The sequence below is a fragment of the Budorcas taxicolor genome, chromosome 3, assembly GCF_023091745.1.
Source record: "Budorcas taxicolor isolate Tak-1 chromosome 3, Takin1.1, whole genome shotgun sequence".
Classification (NCBI taxonomy): Eukaryota; Metazoa; Chordata; class Mammalia; order Artiodactyla; family Bovidae; genus Budorcas; species Budorcas taxicolor.
In genome coordinates, this window is record NC_068912.1 from 14,612,491 (window position 1) to 14,631,605 (window position 19,115).

At 56.3% G+C, this 19,115-nt stretch overlaps 1 protein-coding gene across 1 annotated transcript; it reads right to left on the reverse strand.

Annotated features, from left to right (window-relative positions):
- Window positions 1–4,310: 4,310 nt before the first annotated feature.
- On the reverse strand, window positions 4,311–17,638 carry BCAN (brevican). The gene is made up of 13 exons (XM_052637902.1): window positions 17,548–17,638; window positions 16,486–16,860; window positions 16,040–16,214; window positions 15,609–15,736; window positions 14,607–14,900; window positions 12,421–12,654; window positions 11,077–11,724; window positions 7,553–7,660; window positions 6,718–6,876; window positions 6,031–6,113; window positions 5,531–5,675; window positions 4,746–4,936; window positions 4,311–4,418 (listed from the first exon to the last, which is right to left on the reverse strand). The coding sequence occupies exons 1-13, from the start codon at window positions 17,636–17,638 to the stop codon at window positions 4,311–4,313; spliced, it is 2,739 nt and encodes a 912-aa protein (XP_052493862.1).
- Window positions 17,639–19,115: the final 1,477 nt, after the last annotated feature.

The window sequence follows — 19,115 nt, forward strand, 5'->3', positions numbered from 1 at the left end:
ACACCATCCTCTGTTTCCTCTTTGATGATCCAAAGATTCCACATCCACCTCTCCATCCACCCTGGGGGCCCCTCTCCCTTCTCCCCTCCCTTTCTAACACAGCACCCCCACCGCCAGATCGTGTTTCTTTTCCAACATTTGAGAAGCAATAGACTCTGCCTCTTGCTCCCCGACCCTCGCCCCAACCCCACCAACCCGAGGTCACCAAAGTGGACACCCCTCCTGTAACCTAACTCCTGTTTCTCGTGCTGTCATGTCTGGGCGCCCTCTTTCCCCACAGGGACAGACCCCAGGCCCCAGAGTCCCAGGTCCGAGAGGCCCCTTCGGTCTTCTCCTCTTGCAGTCATAAGCTCCCCTCCCTGCAGCCCTTATTCACTCTCCCCACCCCCATGACTCAGCTGTGGCGCCAGAAATAAACCGAGGCAGGTGCCAGGGGGCCACTGTCGAGGAACCACCTCCCAGCAGCTGCGGGCTCAACTGCTGACAAGTGGAGCCCCAGGGCCCCAGAAGGGGTGGCTGGGAGACTTCAGTTTCAGGGGTGGGGAGATGTCTGACCCCCTCCTCCTTCCTCCCTGCTAAGGAGAGACACCCCCTCGCTGTCAGCCTCAAAGACCCCCTCTCCTTCCTGTCTCCCCCTTTGTGCCTCTCCTCATCTTCCACGCTTCCACTTCCTCCCCTCCCTCCTCCCTGGCTACTTCCCAACTCTTGAATCCTTTGATCTCTCCTGGATTCCCTCTTTTCCTATTGGCCTCATTTGCCTGGAAGTTCTGTGTTGAAAGAGAACTTTGGTTTACCTTGATGGGGATAAAGGTGCACATAGACATTCTTGCCAAGGATACTAAGAATCCTTAGATGCCACTTGGGGTCCAAAGAACATGGGCCTGGGGGTGTAGGCTGCTCCTTGGCTCCAGTCCAAAGTGATCAAGCAACAGGCTTCCCTCTGTTAACAGCTTCTAAAGACCTCGAGGAAGAATCATCAGGGAATAAGCACAGAGGCCACAAGATCTACCCACTCAGACTGTTGACAAGAGCCTAGAGTCTTTCAGTGGGGAGTTTTCTCCCAGAGTTCTTCCTTCTCCCTCTTTGCTTTTTTCTCCTCTCCTTCCCAACCCTTTTCTCCTGCTCTGCCCCAGGCTTTCAGGTCTCCCTTCCCAGGAGGAAGCAGGCAGTTCTACAGGAGGCAGACAGGAAGTGAGATCTCAGGAAGGACCTCGAGCCTGGGGAACAGAGGAAGCTTTCCATTGCTGGAAGCCGGGTACCTGGACCCTCACTCCAGCCAGGGTCTGACTGCAACTCCTGGGGAGAGCTCTCCCGCCCACGGGGGTCTGACAGGCTGAGCATTTTTGGAAGTCTTTGGGAGCTACTGTGTCGCAGAAGGCAGCCAAGACAATGGGGCCCTGTCTCTCTCTGCACAGGAGACAGGCTCACAGACAGAGCCTCAGGACTGGGACAAAGGCCCCAGTGAGGTCAGGGCAGGGTGCGGGAGTCGGAGTTGGAGAGTGGGAGAGGAATGGGGAAGGGGGTGTGGGTCAGAGCAGCCTGAGCAAAGCCGGGGACTCTGGCGGATGGAGGACCTCTGGAAAACCCACCTCCCTGGGCTCTCAGGCCCATTGTCAATGCTCAAGCTCCTCATCTAGGCTGGGCCTCCTCTCTCCACATAGACCCAGACATCGTCCGACCTGCTTCAACCCCAGGGGAAAGGTAACCCTGTGGGGGACCCCATTTTAGACATGTGGGAAGGTGGCTGGGAGCCTAACCCCATATCCAGGGGCTTGGTCAGCTGTCTGCTGTGTCCTGGAGGCAGAGGTAGATACAGGTGGGTCCCTGTTCGAGCTGCCCAAAGAGATGCGGCTGACACTCCATGAGGGGCCAAGTCCCCCTATTCAAGCCAAGAGAGGCCACACACACACACACACACACACACTGGTCCAAGGGTTAGTTTCTGTATAGGGTGCTGAGTCATCCCTAGACCAGCTCTCCCTTCCCCAGGAAGCCCAACAAAGCCAGGAGCAGGCTTCCGTTTCCGGCAGCCCTGCCTAAGCAGCTCAGCAGGTGTCAGGGGAAGAAGGGGGAGGATTCTCGCTCCAGCCCTATATCTACCTCTGAAACTCTCTTCATCCACCGCTCAGTGATGGTGGATCCCTGCCTACTGCTGTCCTGGAGATTCAGAGAGAAAGCTGATGAAAAGGCTGGGAAACCAAGGCCCCTTCCAGCTTACCACCAGGGTCTCTCAGGGAGATTCACCCTGCTACCTAAACTCTATCTCTGTGAGGATATGTTTCTCAGACAACCTCCCTTAAGAACCCGAGGACAGACACTGCCCCTTCCTCAGCCTTCTTTTCAGACTCCATCTTCAAAGGCCCACTTTGGCCTTGATCCACTTACAATTCCAGCTTAGTGCTCTTGACCTCCCTAAAGGTGCAGTGCGTGGGCAACTTCAGGGTAATACAGGGTAAAGCGGGGTTCTGCCCTGGCCCCAGGATCACCTTCCCAGCAGCTCCATAAGGCACAGTTCCACTCCCTAGCCACGCTAGGCTGGGTCACATGGGGAGGGCAGAGGCTGGGACAGGAGAGCCTGGGGCGAAGAGAGGAATGTGGTGCTTGGTGGTAGGTAGGTCTGGGAGGCCGGTGCTGGCGTCTCAGAGATCAGCTGGCTTGGGGTTTACATACCTGCGGAAGGCCCAGCTAGTCAGGAATGGCCTGGGAGGCCCTAGCTGCCCCAAACAAGCACTTGTCTTTCTCTGTCCTCTCTCTCTTCTCTGGGTCTCTTCATATCGCCCTCTCTAAACTTCTTGCTCCTCTGGATCTGTCTCCCTGTCCTTTAGTTTTATCCGGTTTTACTGACTTCTACAAAAGGGGATAAGAAATGCCTGCTTGTATGAATGTGGTGCCACAGTAGGCACAAGCAGAAGTGTGTACACACATGTATTCACGAGTGTGGCCAAGTGTGGTTAAGTGTGAGCAACAGCAGCAATAAGATTCACCCCCATCAGGAAGACAGACGGCATCCTAACACACACTTTCACCAGGAGGCACAAGAAGGCACAATTCAGTGCCCTGCGATGAGGTACACACACACACACACACCACACACAGCCGGTCATTCTCTTTTCAGTGTTCAGAGAATGACCTCATCATCTCATTCTCCGCTGACTCACAGACCCCAGGGCCAGCTCAGCCTGGCCGGAAGTCCTACCCTCCCCCTGTCCCTAGCCCCGCAGCCAGCCACCCCGCTTCTCTTCCAGGGCGCTCCTCAGAAAGACAGATCCCCGGCGCCCCCTGGCGGTATCCTGGGACTCCTACAGGTCGGTTCCACGCACGCACGCGCACACAGGCACGCTCAGGCCGACGTGCCTGCAGCCGCAGCGCCATCTGCTGGCTACAGCCTACGGGCCTCGCAGGTCATTCCCCAGAGCCCTGCGGGAATGGGGAATCTCTTCTCTGTGCTTGTTTCCTTGTTCCTGCATCTCTCCTGCTCGAATAGGCCTGCTTGAAGTGTAACTCCCTTCGTTCCCTTCACGCTCACACTCCTTGAGAGAACTCCCCTCTAGAACCTCAGAATGGGGACACCAGGCACCCACCTCTCTGTCTTCCTCTCTGAACCCTCAGCCCCTTTCTCCCCAGACTGAACTTCTCCAGTCTGCTTTACTGGACACTCCGGGCACTCCAGCTTCTTCCAAATATCCTTATGCTGTTTCCCAAACCCCGTGTTTCATTCATTCCATAAACACTGGACTATTCTGTGCCATGAACTCATATCCACTGACATCTTGACTTCACTGACCTTCAGAAACTAATACACACAGAAGGTCTATATATCCTGTGAGGCCCGGCCGAACTCCACTTTTTTCTCTCTCTTTCACACACACACACACAGGCATCAGACTTGCTTGGGCTCAAATGCAGCTTTATTTTCTGCTTGTTTTACAGGTACCCCATCCTGCAAACCCATTCTCTTGGGAAACTGAGAATGAGTGGGCACAGGGGCCTCCAGGGGAATGGAGGGGACAGGATGGCTGGCAAGGAGAGGGCAGTTGAGGCACTTAGAGACCTACTCAAGGCCCTGAGGGAAAAATCTGAGGCCCAGAATAGGAGTGAGAAGGCCTAAGGCAGGACTGGAGATGCCCAGATATTGATATTACAGAAAAGGCCAAACGGATTTTTGGCCAACCCAGTATTTCCCAGAAGCCCCTCCAGGCACTGCCACGTGGACTTCAGCTGCACCCCTCTCCTGCTGTCACTCCCCGTGGCGGAAGAGCACGGGTCTAGGGAGGGTTGGTGGCAGAGGGCAGTGCCAGGGGCCTTGCCCCTTAGGGGCCTGGAGCAGGATTGGGAGAGGGGTTCAACCGTGCCTTCCAGTGCCCCACGAGCCTCCTCTGATGTCCTTCTTGGGCCTCTATTGGGCGCAGAGCTCGAGCCTGGGAAAGACACACACTCACCCTCCACCCTTGGGCTCCTTTTCTTTTCTCTTCTCAGAGTCTGCCCTCTCGTGTTCTTGCTCCTTGACCTCTGATCTCATCAAAACACTTTCCCTGGCTCAGCCCTTAAGAGCCCAGACTGTGGCTGCATAGTCTCAGACAGCAGCGCTGAAGGGGACCCCAAGAGCATTCAGCCCACCTCCTCTGTGCCCCAAGAGAGCGGTAGTGATGACTCCAAGTTTACCTAGCCAGCGATGGGCAGAGCTAGGACTGGAGCCCAAGGCTATATGGGCTAGTGTCTCCCACCTTTCTCCTCCTGGCACTCACAGGCCTGTGGGGCACACAGGAGATCTGGGGGGGCCCCCAGCGACCATTCTCCTGGCAGCGGATCAGTGGTAGGTTGCGCTGGGTCAGCCCCTCCCGGCACCGGTAACGAAGCACCGTGTCGACTTCATAGCGCAGCCGTGGGCGGCCAAATACCTGAGCCAGGGGCAGCTCTGGTGGGGGCCCACAGGACACTGCAAGGAGAACACAGTCAGGAACTGGGAACCTGGCTCAAACCGTCCCCAGAGCTGGGATGAAGGAGGAGAAGAGAAGGCCATGAGCTGACACACAAAGAGAGCGGGCGGCAGAAGGGCTTCCCTGCGGGCTCAGGGGCAGCGAAGCGCCTGCCCGGGCAGGAGACACGGGCCTGATCCCTAATCTGGGAAGATTCCAAATGCTGCGGAGCAACCAAGTTCACCACAGCTACTGAGCCTGTGCTCCAGAACCCAGGAGCTGCAACTGCTGAAGCCGGGCGCCGAGGGCCTGTGCTTCGCAACGAGAGAGGCCACAGTGCTCCCGCACTGCCGCAGAGAGCAGCCCCCTCACCGCAACTAGAGCACAGCCTGCCCAGCAGCAAAGACCCAGCGCGGCCAAAAACAAATACAAGGACAAAACCGTTTAAAAGAGCAGGGGTTCCTAGTGAGCCCGTCTGATTTGTTATCCCGCCCATGCTCGCAGCCTGGGGCACATTTCCGATTCCTCAGCGTAGTTTTGCACTCTCTTCCTGCACTCACATCAGTTCCAGGATTCCCTGACCCCCACCCCTCCTCCCCCTTGCCTGCCCTCACCCAGCCCCATCTTGCAGGTGTAGGACAAGTGGTAGTTGCAGGGAACATCACTCCATTGTCCCTGATCGTGCCACACCATAACGACGCAGTTCTCTCCGGACAGGAAGTAGCTGTCTGGCTGCCCAGGGTTCCAGTTCTCATAGAGCTGGGAGGGCGGGGGGAGGAGGCAGGAGGTAGTGAGGCGCTCCAGGAGCACGAGGAGGAACGGACCTGGAGGACTTGCGGAGAAGGGGGTCGAGGAGGGGCACAAGAGAGGGAAGGCTAGAGGGGTGGGGAGTAGGGGACCCCAAAGGGAAAAAATGTCAGGGGACTTGGGGGTAGGGGTAATGGGAACCAGATGAGAAGAAAAGAGAAGGGGACACAAGGAAGAAGGGCCAGGAAGAGGGAAATGTACAGGGCCAGGAAAAGGAGACGGAGAGATGGGGGTCACTGGGGGTAGAGGGTACAAGTGCTTCGAAGAAACGACCTAGACCACGTGAAGGGCGGTCGGAACCTCTCACCAGGGGGACACCATCTGACCACAGGAAATCCCCTTCGATGGTCCTGTCATTGAGCCCGATCCACTGGTACTCCCGGTATCGATCTGGGGAACAACCGCAGAGGAGACGAAAGTGTGCAGTGAGCTCCGCTGCCAGCAGAGGGCGGCCATTCCCCGTCACTGAGCGGTCTGTGGGCGCTCGCGGGGCAAGTCCCCGCAGCCCCAAATCCACGCTTCCCGGTATCCTTATTTCTCCCTCCAACCTCTGCACACGGGCAGGAAGGAAGACAGGGGCGTAGGGGTGAGGGAAGAGGAAAAATATCACTAGGGCTAGAAAAGGGAAACTCTGGAAAAAGTAAAAACTTTCAATAGCGTCAGAGTCGGGGAGAGTAGATGGAGGCAGGAGAGCCAGGGAGGTGGGGAGCGATTATAAACGAGCCCCCAAGGAACAACTAGGCTTATGCAGGAGTATTTTCTGCGTATTTCTCAGCCCTCCCCTGCCAGAAGCCCCACTGCCCGCGTGTGGAGTGGGAAGGAGGGAGACAGGAAGGAAAAGTGAATGAATGAATGAGGTAAGCCAAGTAGTGAGTATCTGAATGAGTGTATAAGGGAGTTAATTAACACACGCTTTGACTGACTGATGAGTGAGTGAATGTGTGGATGAGAGAACAGGTGACGAGGGTCGCCTCCCTCCCTGTCCCCAGCCCACTGTTGATGAAGTCCTGTTCCTCCGGCGTGCTGATGCTCGCGAGGTGCGCGCCGTACATCCGGCACTTGTTCTCCGCCTCCTCCCAGCTCCTTCGGGTCGAAAAGTGCTTGTAGCAGGCGCCCTGGAAGGCGTCCCAACCGGGGCTGCAGAAGTGGAGGCCTGGGACACAGAAGAGCAGGCAGCTTAGCGGAGAGGACCCCAGAACTCTTGAGAGGCTGGGTCCCCAGACAGGGAGACTGGGCTCCTCCCACCGCCGCAGGCCGAGGGGGCGGGGCTGAGGGCGGGAGGGCGGCGCCCGAGAGCGAGCGCCGGGTTAGGAGCTGGCGGGGCCTCGTGCAGGGCGGCCCGATGCCTTCCTTCTCTGCAGCGAGAGAGCCATGGTGAAGGCTGGAGTCCCGACCTGGGTCTCCGCCATCCTCCATCCGAAAGAAAAGCCGAGCCTTCCTCTCCTCCCAGGAGAATGGAGACCGACAAGTACTGACTGTGCCTGCCAAGTTCCAGGCTCACAGTCTCCCCGAGAGAGTCATTTTTGGTTCCACTAACAGATAAGGAAATTGAGGGTAGGCCTCAGAGAAGTTGTGTGATTTGTCTAAAATGGTAATTCGTTATCTGCGTTTCCACCGCAGGAGGCCTAAGTTCATCCCTGGTAGGGAACCGAGATCCCGCCAGGCGCGCGGTGTGTCCAAGGGCAAGGACAACAAATGGAGGTTCATTAATGACAGGTCCAAAGGGGAAGTGTCCCCTTCCCCCTCCGCCCCCCTCCCCCAGAACTAGTGCACTGTGGCAGGGCCTAGGCTTCAGATCTCCCCCAGCCACAGCCCCTCAACACACTCACCAACATCGCACAGGTCCCCCCCATAGCCAGGCAAACACAGGCAGCGGACCCCCTCCTCCTCCTCCAAGCACGTCCCGCCATTGTGGCAGGGGCTGGGGAAACAGTCACCTGAGGGGGAGAGAAGTGAGGTGTGGCAGCAGGGGAGCGCAGCTCTGCAGCCAGCCCTCCAGCCCTGACTCCCGTGTCCTGGGGGCTGTCACAGCATCTCAGTGTTCTCCCTGAAGCCTGAGTTCTGGGTTTCTCCTCTCCTCACTGCCCCCCGTTTCAGCACTGGCTCAGTCCTATGCTGGTCACTGTCATGTCCGCCAGTGTGGGCTCTAACAGGGACCAAGGGGATGTGTCCAGGAAAGCTCTCAGGGTATAACTCCACCAAGGGGAAAGATATCGGGCGATCAGTCATGCCTCCTGGACTCTTACCTAGCTTCTGGCTCTGCTGGGTGACACTGAGATGGTCACTTTACTTCTCTAGGTCTAGAGTTTAGTCCCCCAGCCCCTGTCATTGCGCCAGGTCTTAGCATGATTCTGTGTAGTCTACATAGGCTGGGTGGAACTGAAGGAGAGGAGAGTCACCACAGCAACAGTAAGTTGTGACCTGCCTTTTACTGCTTCTGAGACCTGATGCCGGGGTGCTCCGGGAGGGAGCTAACCCCCTCCTCCTGCTATCCATTGGGCAGTCAGGCCCAGAAGCTGCTGGGGGAAGATCCAGTGTACTTCCCTCACTCTATGCCCTCTCCTTCCCCACTGCCCCCAACCCATCCCAGGAATGGAGCCCAGTAGCTCACCCTGTCCTGCAGCACTGCAACATTCTCTCAACATCATCCAACCTCTTTGCCTCTCCTTCTTATCTCTTCAGACTCTCCCCCCTCACCAGGCTCCCCTTCCCCCCTCCACTTGGGGCCTCCTGAAGGTTCCCCCAGCCTAGAAACCCTTTCAACTCCTTCCTTCCGGTTCCCTCTCCTCCAGGCAGTCTTCTTGGATTAACACACTACCCTGAAGGCCTGCAATCTGTTATCTAGGTCCAGCTCCAGCTGGCTAGGCCATCTGCCTCCTTTTCTGGACTCTCTCTCAGGATGCTGGGTGGCTGCCCCTACACTGGGCCTAGGTGCTGAAGGGGCTGACAAATTGGACTGTTTTCCGTTCCAGATGACCGGGAGAAGATGACCTCACAGACTGACGGGACAGGTCAGGGTTCTCAGCCCAGCTTGGGGCGGGACCTTCAGACCATGCCATCCACTCTTAGAGGCCAAGGCCAGGGCCCACAATGCTTCACTCTGGCCCGAGATCCCACTGCCTGGTGGGGATCAGAGCAGAGGTGGGGGAGGAGGAGCTGGAGTTGGTTCAAAGAATTTTTCTGGGATGACCTAGCTGTTTTGGGTAAAATGAATCAGCTGTTCCAGCACCACTCCCCCTGTCATCACCCCTTCTGCCAACAGTTTCTTCCAATCTGGTGTTGCTGCCTCCCAGGGCAAAGCAGGGAGGGGAGGGGTTTTACTTAACTCTTTAAGCACCAGGCCCTACAGAAGGTAGGAGTCCTGAACTCCCTTTCCATTCCTCACACTTTTCTGTTCCCCCTGTGGTCCTCTCTGCCCAACCCTCCAATCCTGGTGGACAAAGACTCTCAAACTTGGTCTGTGGAGTCCCACCCAAGCCAAAGTTCCCTCTCCCTGGCTGTGAGTGGCAGAACCTGACCAGGAGGGGAGGCTGTGTTGGCGGTGAAAGAACTTCTCAAGACTTTCTGGTATTCCCATCCCCCCACCCCTTTTGGATCAACTATTATACACATTCAGAAAGTTCTCCCTGCCTTCCTGCTGCAATAGCGGGCTGGAGGACCACTCACTCATCCCCCAGGTGGGGTAACTAAGACACCACTGATACTTCCAATGGTGCTCCTCTCCCACCAAAGTCCCTTCCTGCCCAATGCAGTACTGAACTCCAAGGCCAGCGGGGCAGGGAGGCAGTAGTCAAAATGCATGAGCCCAGGTGTGATGCAGAGACCCTGAGCCCACCCTGGACCATCTAGAAGAGTGGTCCTGGGACTAGGAGGATCCCACCCTTCTCCAGAGATCTCCATGTGGAAATTCAGCCTTCACTGAATAGGTAGGGCTTCTTGCGCTCAGACCCCAAAACCTAACTCCCCATTCCCCCTCCCCCCACACTTTCCATCTTCCCCTGCTGATCTGTGTCTTCTCCAGCATTAGCAACTTTGAGATCCTTTGAGTTCAGGGAGGGTAAAATAGGGGGTGAGGGTAGTCATTAGCACAGGAGTTAGTGGAGAAGGGAGAGATCATGGGCGTGAAAGTGAGATTCCAACCCCCGTGGATGTTTGCAGGAGGGGAACAGGCTCTTGGGGCACCTGGATGCCAGGGAACGGCCTCCACGCTAGGATGTGCTCTCTCTGTCAGTACCCTGTGTGTGCGGCTCTAGATGGGGGCCAAGAGGATGGATCAGAAGTGAATACAAAGGGACACATACACACACACGCGTGCACATGCGTGCACACACACACACATGCACACACTCTGGGCTGCAGAGGTTTCTCCCTGTCAGAAGTGAGGGACTACGACTCCCACACCCACATACTGAGAGACAAAGACGTCTCTGGGGTAACGTGTAGATCTCAGGAGACAGGAAGGGAGGCAGAGACAAGCCTGAGGAGAGCATGAAGGAACAGCAAGGGGCTGTTAGACTGCTAGGACAGGAAAGGGTGCAGGCTGAAGATGGAAAGGAAGAGGCACAAAGACACACAAAGACCCAGGGAGAGAGACAGAGAGACAGAGACGGAACCACAAGAAGCACCAAAGAGCTACCCAGCGCACAAATCCATGGAATGAAAGGGGCAAACAGCTGGGGGTGGAGACAGAGGGTGCCAGAGTTCTGGTTATAAAGCAGTTTAATAGAGATTTATTTCCAAGGCTTGTTTCCATGAAACAGTTGAAAAAAGTACTTCATAGAAGTAGTTGCTTAAGGCTCTGTGGGGATAAGGGCTCTCCTGGACCCCAAAGGTTGAGAGGTGGGAACGGGACTCCAGGCTTCCCTGATACCAGTGGGAGGCAGCTGAAGTGGGGAGGCATACAGGATGGGGAGGGAGCAGCAGGGGATGGGCCTGGGCCCTGAAGAATGCAAAAGGCTACGAGGGCACCCACTGAACAAGGCCTGAGGGTGCTCTGTGGGGCCAGTGAGATGTGAGTCACAGGTAGAGAACTGAGGCTAGGAAAAAGTTCCACATGGTTGGTGGTGGGACTGGGGGTCACAGTGAGGATTTCAGAAACGGGGAGAGGTCACAGGGTGGGAGTCACGGAGTTGGGGGTTATAAGGTGAGAAGTCAGAGAGCTGGGATGGTAGTCACAAAGTGGGGCATCCAGGATTGGAAGCCTGCAGGTAGAGGTGGGTAGGAGAATGAAGGTAAAGGACGAGAGAGTCTGGGGCAATGGTGGGTTAAAGGACTATGGGTCAGGTGATCCAGAGCTGCAGGGGGAGGAAGAGGAGGAGGATAAGGAGGGAGGCTGAGCCTTGGGCAAAGTTACCTGATGAGGGGGCCACGGCCACTCCACCACGGCTGGCACTGTCAGTGGGCAGCACCGGCTGGGCACGCACTGAAGTCCCTGGTGGGACAGTTCTTCTGGAATTCTCTTCAGAGGGGCTCTCCAGATCCCTGGTATCCCCAGGGGCCCGTGTGGCTGGAAGCAGGGAAGGGGCACCCTCGGAGCTTCCTGTCTCCTCACTCTCTCCTCGAGGGGCCCCAGAGAGCTCAGGACCTCCAGTCTCCTCCTCTCTCTCTCTTGCCCCAACCGGAGTGGAAGGTGGTGGGGATGCCAGGTTCCCTTCCCTGGGAGTGGGCAGGGTCTTGGTGGGTGGCCCAAGGACCCTTGGAGGCCTGGGAGCCTCTGGGTCGTCATAGGGTGGTGGTGATGCACCAGGCTGGAGGGCAGCCCTCACTGGAGGGGATGCCTGGGTGAGTGACCCCTCTGGAGCTGGCTCAGTGGGGAGAGGGGCCTCTGGGTCCAGGCTGCTGAGCTCACTGGGCCAGGCCCACAGGGCCTCCTCCTCCACCTCCTCCTCTTCTTCTTCCTCTTCTTCCTCTTCTTCACCCCTGTATTTCTCTTCTTGCTCCAACACCTTGCCTTCCTCTTCTGAGGACCCCAGCGGAGGCACAATGGATTGGGTTTCGAATTCTAGGCAAAGCACAGATGATTCAGCACCAGGGACAGCACCCGCCAGAGGACAGGAAGAAGGAAGGGGAAGCGGGGAGAGAAGTGGGGCTGGGGAGGGTGAGCCCTGGGGGAGAGGCAAGAGGCTGCCCTGGGGAGGAATTGTCTTTGCTCTGAACCAGAAGAATTTCAACCAGAGCTGCAATATTGAGGCAACACTTGAGAAGGCTCTGTGAGCTGTCATTAGTCCAGGAAAACCTGGTGGTTGCATCCCCCTCTACCAGTCTGTTGAAATTTTGTTTATTTTGGGTAGGTGATGGGGGGGAGGGACCAAAGAAAGGAGATCCTTCCTTTCCAAAGGGCAGATGCTTAGTCCAAGCATCTCCAGACCTAGCTATTTGGGAGTGGGCTCTGCTGGAAAGGCAAAGGTTGGGAGAGGGACAAGGGCGGTGCCTTGCACTACTGTGCTGTTGAGAGGGCAGAGCCACGGTGGGGAACCAGAGTTTTAGAATGAATTGACTTGTCCCTGGGGAAGGGAACCAAGAGCAGAAAACCAATGAAGGGAAGGTGGAATTGGGCTAAGAAAAGCCCTGGGGGCTGTCCTTGCTCAGCCACACAGGACACACGGTGGGGACAACCCCGGCCTCAGCCCAGGCCAGCCCCTTCTGCCGCTAACTTCTTCCAGGCAAAGACAACCCCAGGATGAGAGATTTGAGTTACCTAGGAGGGTTTTAGGGGCCTCCGCTGGGTCTTCTGGAGTGGAGCTTCCACCACCTCCATCCTCTATAATGGGAATGGAGTAGATGGCTCCTCGGGACTCGCTTTCCACAGCTTCCTGGGGCAGCTTCAGTTCCTCCAGGGTCTCAGTCACTGTGACAATGGATTCCAGTGCATCAGAGGCCGGGTCAGAGCCTGGGTTGGCTGCCTCAGGGATGGCAGAAGGCTGGGCAGAGTCTGTGGCAGAAGGAAAGTGCCAGTGGGAGGTTAGAGAGGTGGCTCTCCCCCCAACCCATGCCTGCATGTGAGGGCTCTGGGTTAGATTCAGAGATCATGGAATTCTCTTAATTCTCTCTCGTCCTCTCTGTGGAGCACTCACGGAGCCCAGGGAGCACCCCAGGACTTCATCACTCCTTCCTCAAGCATTAACCAAGTGTCCACTAGGCACCATGCCAAGCAATCTCCTGGGCACTGGGGACAGAGTGCAGAGCCAAATAGCATGATTCCTGCCCCTACAGAATTCATTATATTCTAGATACAGATAAGCAAATAAACATACATTATAATTTTACCATCTAAAGAACAATTAAGCAGAGTAAGGCGATGGGAAGTACTGCTTTAGATAGACTGGTAAAGAAAGACTCAGGAGAGAAGTCATCCCTTGGAGACAGAAGGACGAACAGAACAGCCTCAGCACTGTGGGACCCTGGGTTTGGGGCAAGGTGAAGGATCCCAGTCATTCTAAGACTTTAGAAATGGATGCGGACAGGTTGCCATCACCACAGGAGAGCTGAAGGACAGAGAACAGGAAGGACATTCAACCATCAACACCAGACGATCTCAGTGTTGGGGCCAAAGGGCAAAGGATGAGCAGATGTATCATTTCAGGATCTGCTCTCTGCAAATAACCAGAGTTTTAGAATGAATTGACTTGTCCCTGGGGAAGGGAACCAAGAGCAGAAAACCGATGAAGGGAAGGTGGAATTGGGCTAAGAAAAGCCCTGGGGGCTGTCCTTGCTCAGCCACACAGGACAGGACAGCATGTCCTGCCTGCCTCTGTCACCTGCTCATACCAGACAAGCAAACCTGTGCCCTAGGCCGCTTCTGTCCCCACCTGCTCCCCACCCTAGTCTTCCTCTTCCCTAGCCCCATCTCCTGATTCAGTTCCTCTTTCCATTTCGTCCCAGAATAGTGCTTGGCACATAATTATAATCAGTGTTAGAAGTGTTAGCTACTGTTATTATAATTATCACCATCACCATTATCCATATTCCAGTAAGCCTATTCAGATGGACCCGTCTTCCTGTGGACTTGACTTCCCTACTCCGCCCAGACTCAGGCCAAAGCTGTCTGGAGATCAGTCCCAGTGGAAGTAAAGCTTTTCTCCTAGTCTTTCCTCATGCTGGGAGGGAGACATCTTGTCTTCAGTCAGACGGGGGCTCCCATGGCAGAAGTTGCATCTTCCTCCTTCAGACCAGGGGCTCCCTGAGGGTAAAGACTGTTTCTTCTCCCCCCATTTCTGCCTCCAGCACAAATACCAGTACTAATACAACTGAAGTACCAGTACTACTGAAGGCTCCCAGCTGGGGCAAGGACTCAGATACTCTGTGGCAATGCCTCCCTGACTGTCAGTCACCCCTTGGCCTGGGCCCTGTGCCTCTCCTCTAGCTCTCAGTATAAGACGTGGGCAGGAAGCCGTCTCTACACCCAACTGTCCTTAAGGATCTGCTCCCTGTGAGGGGTGGGGATTACGTCTGTCCATCAGTATTTGGTGTTAAAGAATTGATACCTTCAAGCTTAAGCTGAAGGCTCTGGAAACCCCACTGAGGGCTCTGAGGATATTTGGTTAACTGAAGTGGATTACTCCTTGGATTCAGAGAATGTTGGTCATCTCTGCTCTGTTCATGAGCTGACCAGAGATGGAGACATGATTGGCAGCCCAACAGGGGAGAGGGGGTGTTGCAACAGAAAGAACAAGGTAAGAACTACTGATGTGGGTGCAGCTTAGGCAATGCAGACAGGTGAGCCCTCCTTGAGGCCACACAGACCAAGTCAGAGGGCACTACCTGCAGCACCAGGAGGCAAATGGCAAAGACCCAAGAGAAACTGGTCAGGGCCGGGGTGGAACTGGAGGGCTGGACTCTGCTGGCCTGAGATTGGTCTCAGCCTCTGCAAGGGAATGGGCTCACCTCGGAAGCAGTAGACGTTGAAGCGGCTGTGCTTGTTGGGGAAGCCGGTCTGGTTGGGAAAGAGGAAGAGAGTCTTGACACCAGGGAGGCCCCCACCACAGCGCTGGCTGGGGGTGACGATGGGGTAGCGCACACTGCCATCAGCCAGCCAGCCAGGGCTGCAGCGGTCCAGGCCACCATCCCAGGCTGCATACAGCTGGCCGGTGGTTGCAATCTTAGCACCCCGCTCCTGGCAGTATGTCCGTGCCTCCTCCAAGGTCAGCTTTTCTGGAGGGGCACCCAGGAACAGCTCTCCTGGGGAGGAAGAAGAGGCTGGGTTACCAGGAAGGTAGCTCCTTCCACCCGGGGCTCCCACTGGGACTCTGGACGAGCTCCTCTGGGCCTCAGTTTCCTCATCTGTGACATGGAGCCTATCATCCTACTTCACAGGATCGAAGTCTTGATAGAACCTTAAGATGGATAACACTGCTCAAAGGAACCTGGCCCAACTTCCTCATTCTGCAAAGAAGGAAACTGAGGCTCAAAGATGCTAAAATGTAAAGAGATGTATGGAACCTTCTGGTGGGTCTGATGATAAAGAATCAGCGTGCAGTGGGGGAGACTCGGGTTTGATCCCTGGATCAGGAAGATCCCCTGGAGAAGGGAATGGCTACCCACTCCAGTATTCTTGCTTGGAGAATCCCATGCACAGAGGAGCCTAGTGGGCCATATAGTGCATGGGGTCACAAAGAGTCGGACACGACTGAGCCACTAACACTGGTTATCCGCCAAAGAGATGTACACCAGCAGAGTCAAACTCAGTCTCCTATCTCAGCCACCTGTCTGGAGGCTTTGGCTGTGAACTTGTCTCTATGACCGTGTTTGGAGAGAGGGACACTGTTTCCCTTACTCCTGGCTGCACACTTAAACACAGTATGGTAAGGTCCAGCAGAGGCCCGGGAGCACCTAAGGGCAGCCCCGGAGAGGGGTCTCTTCCCCTGGGAACCTCCCACCCCCAATCACCATTTAGTTCTTCAGCATAACAGTAAACATCATAGAGGTCATCCGGGTCGACCACTCCGTAGTTCCGGACCCCAGGGAAGCCATCCATGTCTCCATAACAGGCCTCTCGTGGCGTCTGGATGGGATACCTGGGGCGGAGGTACAAATGCCTTCACCAGGAGACATTCTGTGGTGACCCCCCACCCCCTCAATCACATTGCTTTCAGTGCAGCCAAGTGTCTTCTCAGCTCTGCAGAAATGCACCCCTGCGAGCACACGGTCCTAACCCGTCCGCCGCAGACCAACTTCATCTCCCACAGGCAGGGAGCCCTATATGGCCCTCCTGAGGCAGCAGCCGGCAGGCCCTGGTAGAACCAGAAGCCACAGCCCTCTCAGAAATAACAGCCCCCTCAGAAACAACTAGAAATTCGTGGTCGACAGCCCCAGCCCACCTCACGGTCTGGTCGGACAGCCAGCCAGCGTCACACTGTTCATAGCCCCCGAGGTAGGCGGCGTAGAGCTGCTCCGGAGTGGCGATTCGCGCTCCGATGCGGGCACAGGCCTCCTGGGCCCCAGTGAAGGAGAAAGCGTAGCGGGCAGAGCCCTCCCGGTAGAGAAAGACGACCCCTGAGGGGCAGAGAGGACCCTGAGGCGGGATCACCCAGCACACTGACTTCCCCTTACCCTCCCTGTCACTCCCCTGTAGACAAAGGGTAAAGTCCAGATTGCGCTCGCTCTATAGCATGGGGGACTTAATTTAGATTGTGGGTAGAATTTTCCTTCACCTGAAGAAAGAAAGGAGGGAAACTCCTTTTCCAATTCGGTCTGCGCCTTCTAGGTGTCTGCTTCCGCCCCACACAGTGGGCTCCCCTCCCGCTCTCCGTCTCCGACTTCTCACCTTTGACCTTGACCTCCACAGCGTCGCTGCTGTCGTCGATGCCATGCTGGACCTCGCAGCGGTAAATGCCTGAGTCGTTGGGCCGCAGCTCGCTCAGCACCAGGGAGACGTCGGTGAGTGACGCCGGGTAGGCAGGCAGTGCCACGCGGAACCGGTAGGCCTCGCTCACCTTGACGCGTAGGCCCCGCGCCACTAGCACCTCGGCCTCCCGGCCGCCGGACAGGAAGGTCCACTTAACCCGCGGGGAGCCCTGCGCGGCCCGGCGGCTCGGCGACGGCCGCAGGTAGTGGACGTGGCATGGGATGGTGAGGGCGCCGCCCAGCACGCCCTGCAGCGGCGCGTCGCCCGCGATGCGCACGCGGAAGGCCCTGTCCTCTGTGGACGGGCGGAGCCGGCTGGAATTTCGCGTTGTAGATCTGCCGCGCCCCGCCCCGGGGTTTCTAAGCCCCGCCCCAGGACCCCGACGCCCCGCCCTCGGGTTCTCGTAACCCCGCCCCCCGCCCCCTCTGGAACTCAGGGCTCCGGCCGCTGAGTCCTGCAAACTCACCTGTAGGTCCCCCAGGCCCACCCCTCAGGGTCGACAGACCCGTCCCCAAAGTCAGCTAGTTTTGCCCCCAGAGCCTCCCAGTACCACCCTAGGATTCCTGGGCCCCACTCTGGGTCCTCAAGCCTCTCCCCTGGGTCCTGCAACCCTCTTCTCAAAATTTCCCTAGCCTGTTCCCTTCAGAGCCCCTTTCTGCATTTCTCCCAGTTCCATCCCTGTTCAGCCTCGCAGCCCCATTCATCTTCCCGGAGGGTCCTCCATCCTCCACCCTGGAGACCGACAGCCTTGTACCTAGTGCCCCACCCCAGCCCTACTCCTCAAATTCCATCACCCTATCGAGGGCCCACAAATCGTCCCTGATTTTCAAGTGTCGCTGCACAGGCCCTCCCCGACAGTGCTCCCAGTTCCTCCCTGGTCCCTCGAGGCTGACAGAGGTTGCTTAGGGCTGGACAAGAGGCTCCTTCCTACTGCAGGGGAGATGTAGGAGACAAACAGTGGCCCTGAGTGGCGCTGCTTACCTGAGCTGTCTCCTTCCAGAGCATCAGCCAAGGCCTCAGGGATCCAGGCCAGAACCAGGGCTGCCAGGAGGGGCAGGAACAGTGGGGCCATGCTGCAGGATGAGGGAGGGACTGGAGGAGGAAAGATGGGGTTAGACCTCAGGATGGACTTCTGACTCCCCACCGGATCCACATGGATCATACATATCCTGACTCCAGGAGCCCACTGTCCCCACCTCACTATTCATTAACACTACTTCTGATCCCTGTCTCCCCCCAGGGGATTCTTATTCAGAACCAAGACCTGGGTGCTGTCAGCTCACCATGTGACTTCAGGCAAGTTCTTTACTTTCATTAAGCCTTTATTTTCTTACTTGTAAAGAAGCACCATTACTACCACTTCACAGGGTGTGATGAGGCTATGTGCTTTGAGAGTGCATTCCATCAAAAAAGAAAAACAGCAAAAACAAATAAACCCTGCATACAGTAAGAGCTCAACACGTGCTTATGGCATATAGCATAATGGCAGATGCTGTTATGCTTAGAGTCCCCTCTGTCCCTCCCAGGGCCAGACTTCTTTCGGCCCTCCTCCTGCCACAATACCCATCCAACCTTTCCTCCGTATACCTTCCTCCCTAGCTTCCTCCAGGAAGACTTCCTAGACTAAACCCAGGCAATGTACAGCTTCTCTCCAGTCTAACCCCTCCTTGACCTCCCCCCTCCACACTGCACCATTACTTATAAGGACACTCTTCTCTTTACCCCCGAGCATCCTCCACCCCCTCCTCCTTGGCTGCCTTCTCCCTCCTTCCCAGGCTTTCCTTTCTGCCCGGCACGGGCTTTCCCACCGGATCTCCTGGCTCAGAAACCAGCTGGGACAAAGCCCCTGTCTCTGCTAGTCTGGCCTCCATCCAGCCTCTTCCTCCCCCCATTCCAGCACCAGGCTAAGGGGGATGTGTGAGAATAAATGAGAGGGACCATTTCCCATCTGCCTTTGGCCATCAGAAGCTCTGAGAACTCAGACTATTCCTCCAAAGATCTCAAGGCACTTATTACACTCTCATAATGGATGGATGGGGGTGGGACATTGAGAAAGGGGCTCAGAGAGGGATAGGGTTGAAACTGAGTCCCCAGTGAAACCAAGTCAAGTACCAGGCCAGTGTGCACCAAGGAGGGAAGGCTGCAGAGCCAACTTCATTTTTAATGGTTGGCCTAGCCTCAAAGAGCATGGAGTCCCAAACTGCCATGGAATAGGCCAGGGGTGCAGCAGGAGAGATGAAGGTTAGACTATAAGCAAGACTTCCTTGACATCAGGCTTCTTCCCACTGGCTACTCCCCATCTTCCCTGACCAATCAGGCTCTTCCCTTGTATATATATATCCCATTTCCCGAGGCTGAGCTGGTAGGAAATTACCCTCTTCTCCCAGATCCTCCCAAAGATCCCAGATCCTCCTAAGGACACCTCCCCACCACTGTGATCTCCATTTCCCTGAGTGTGGCTGGGCATCATTTCCTCAGGGGCAGAGGTGGGGGTGGAATGGCAGGAGCCAGATACCCAGAGACTCTCTTTGACCTTTGAGAGGGAGGTT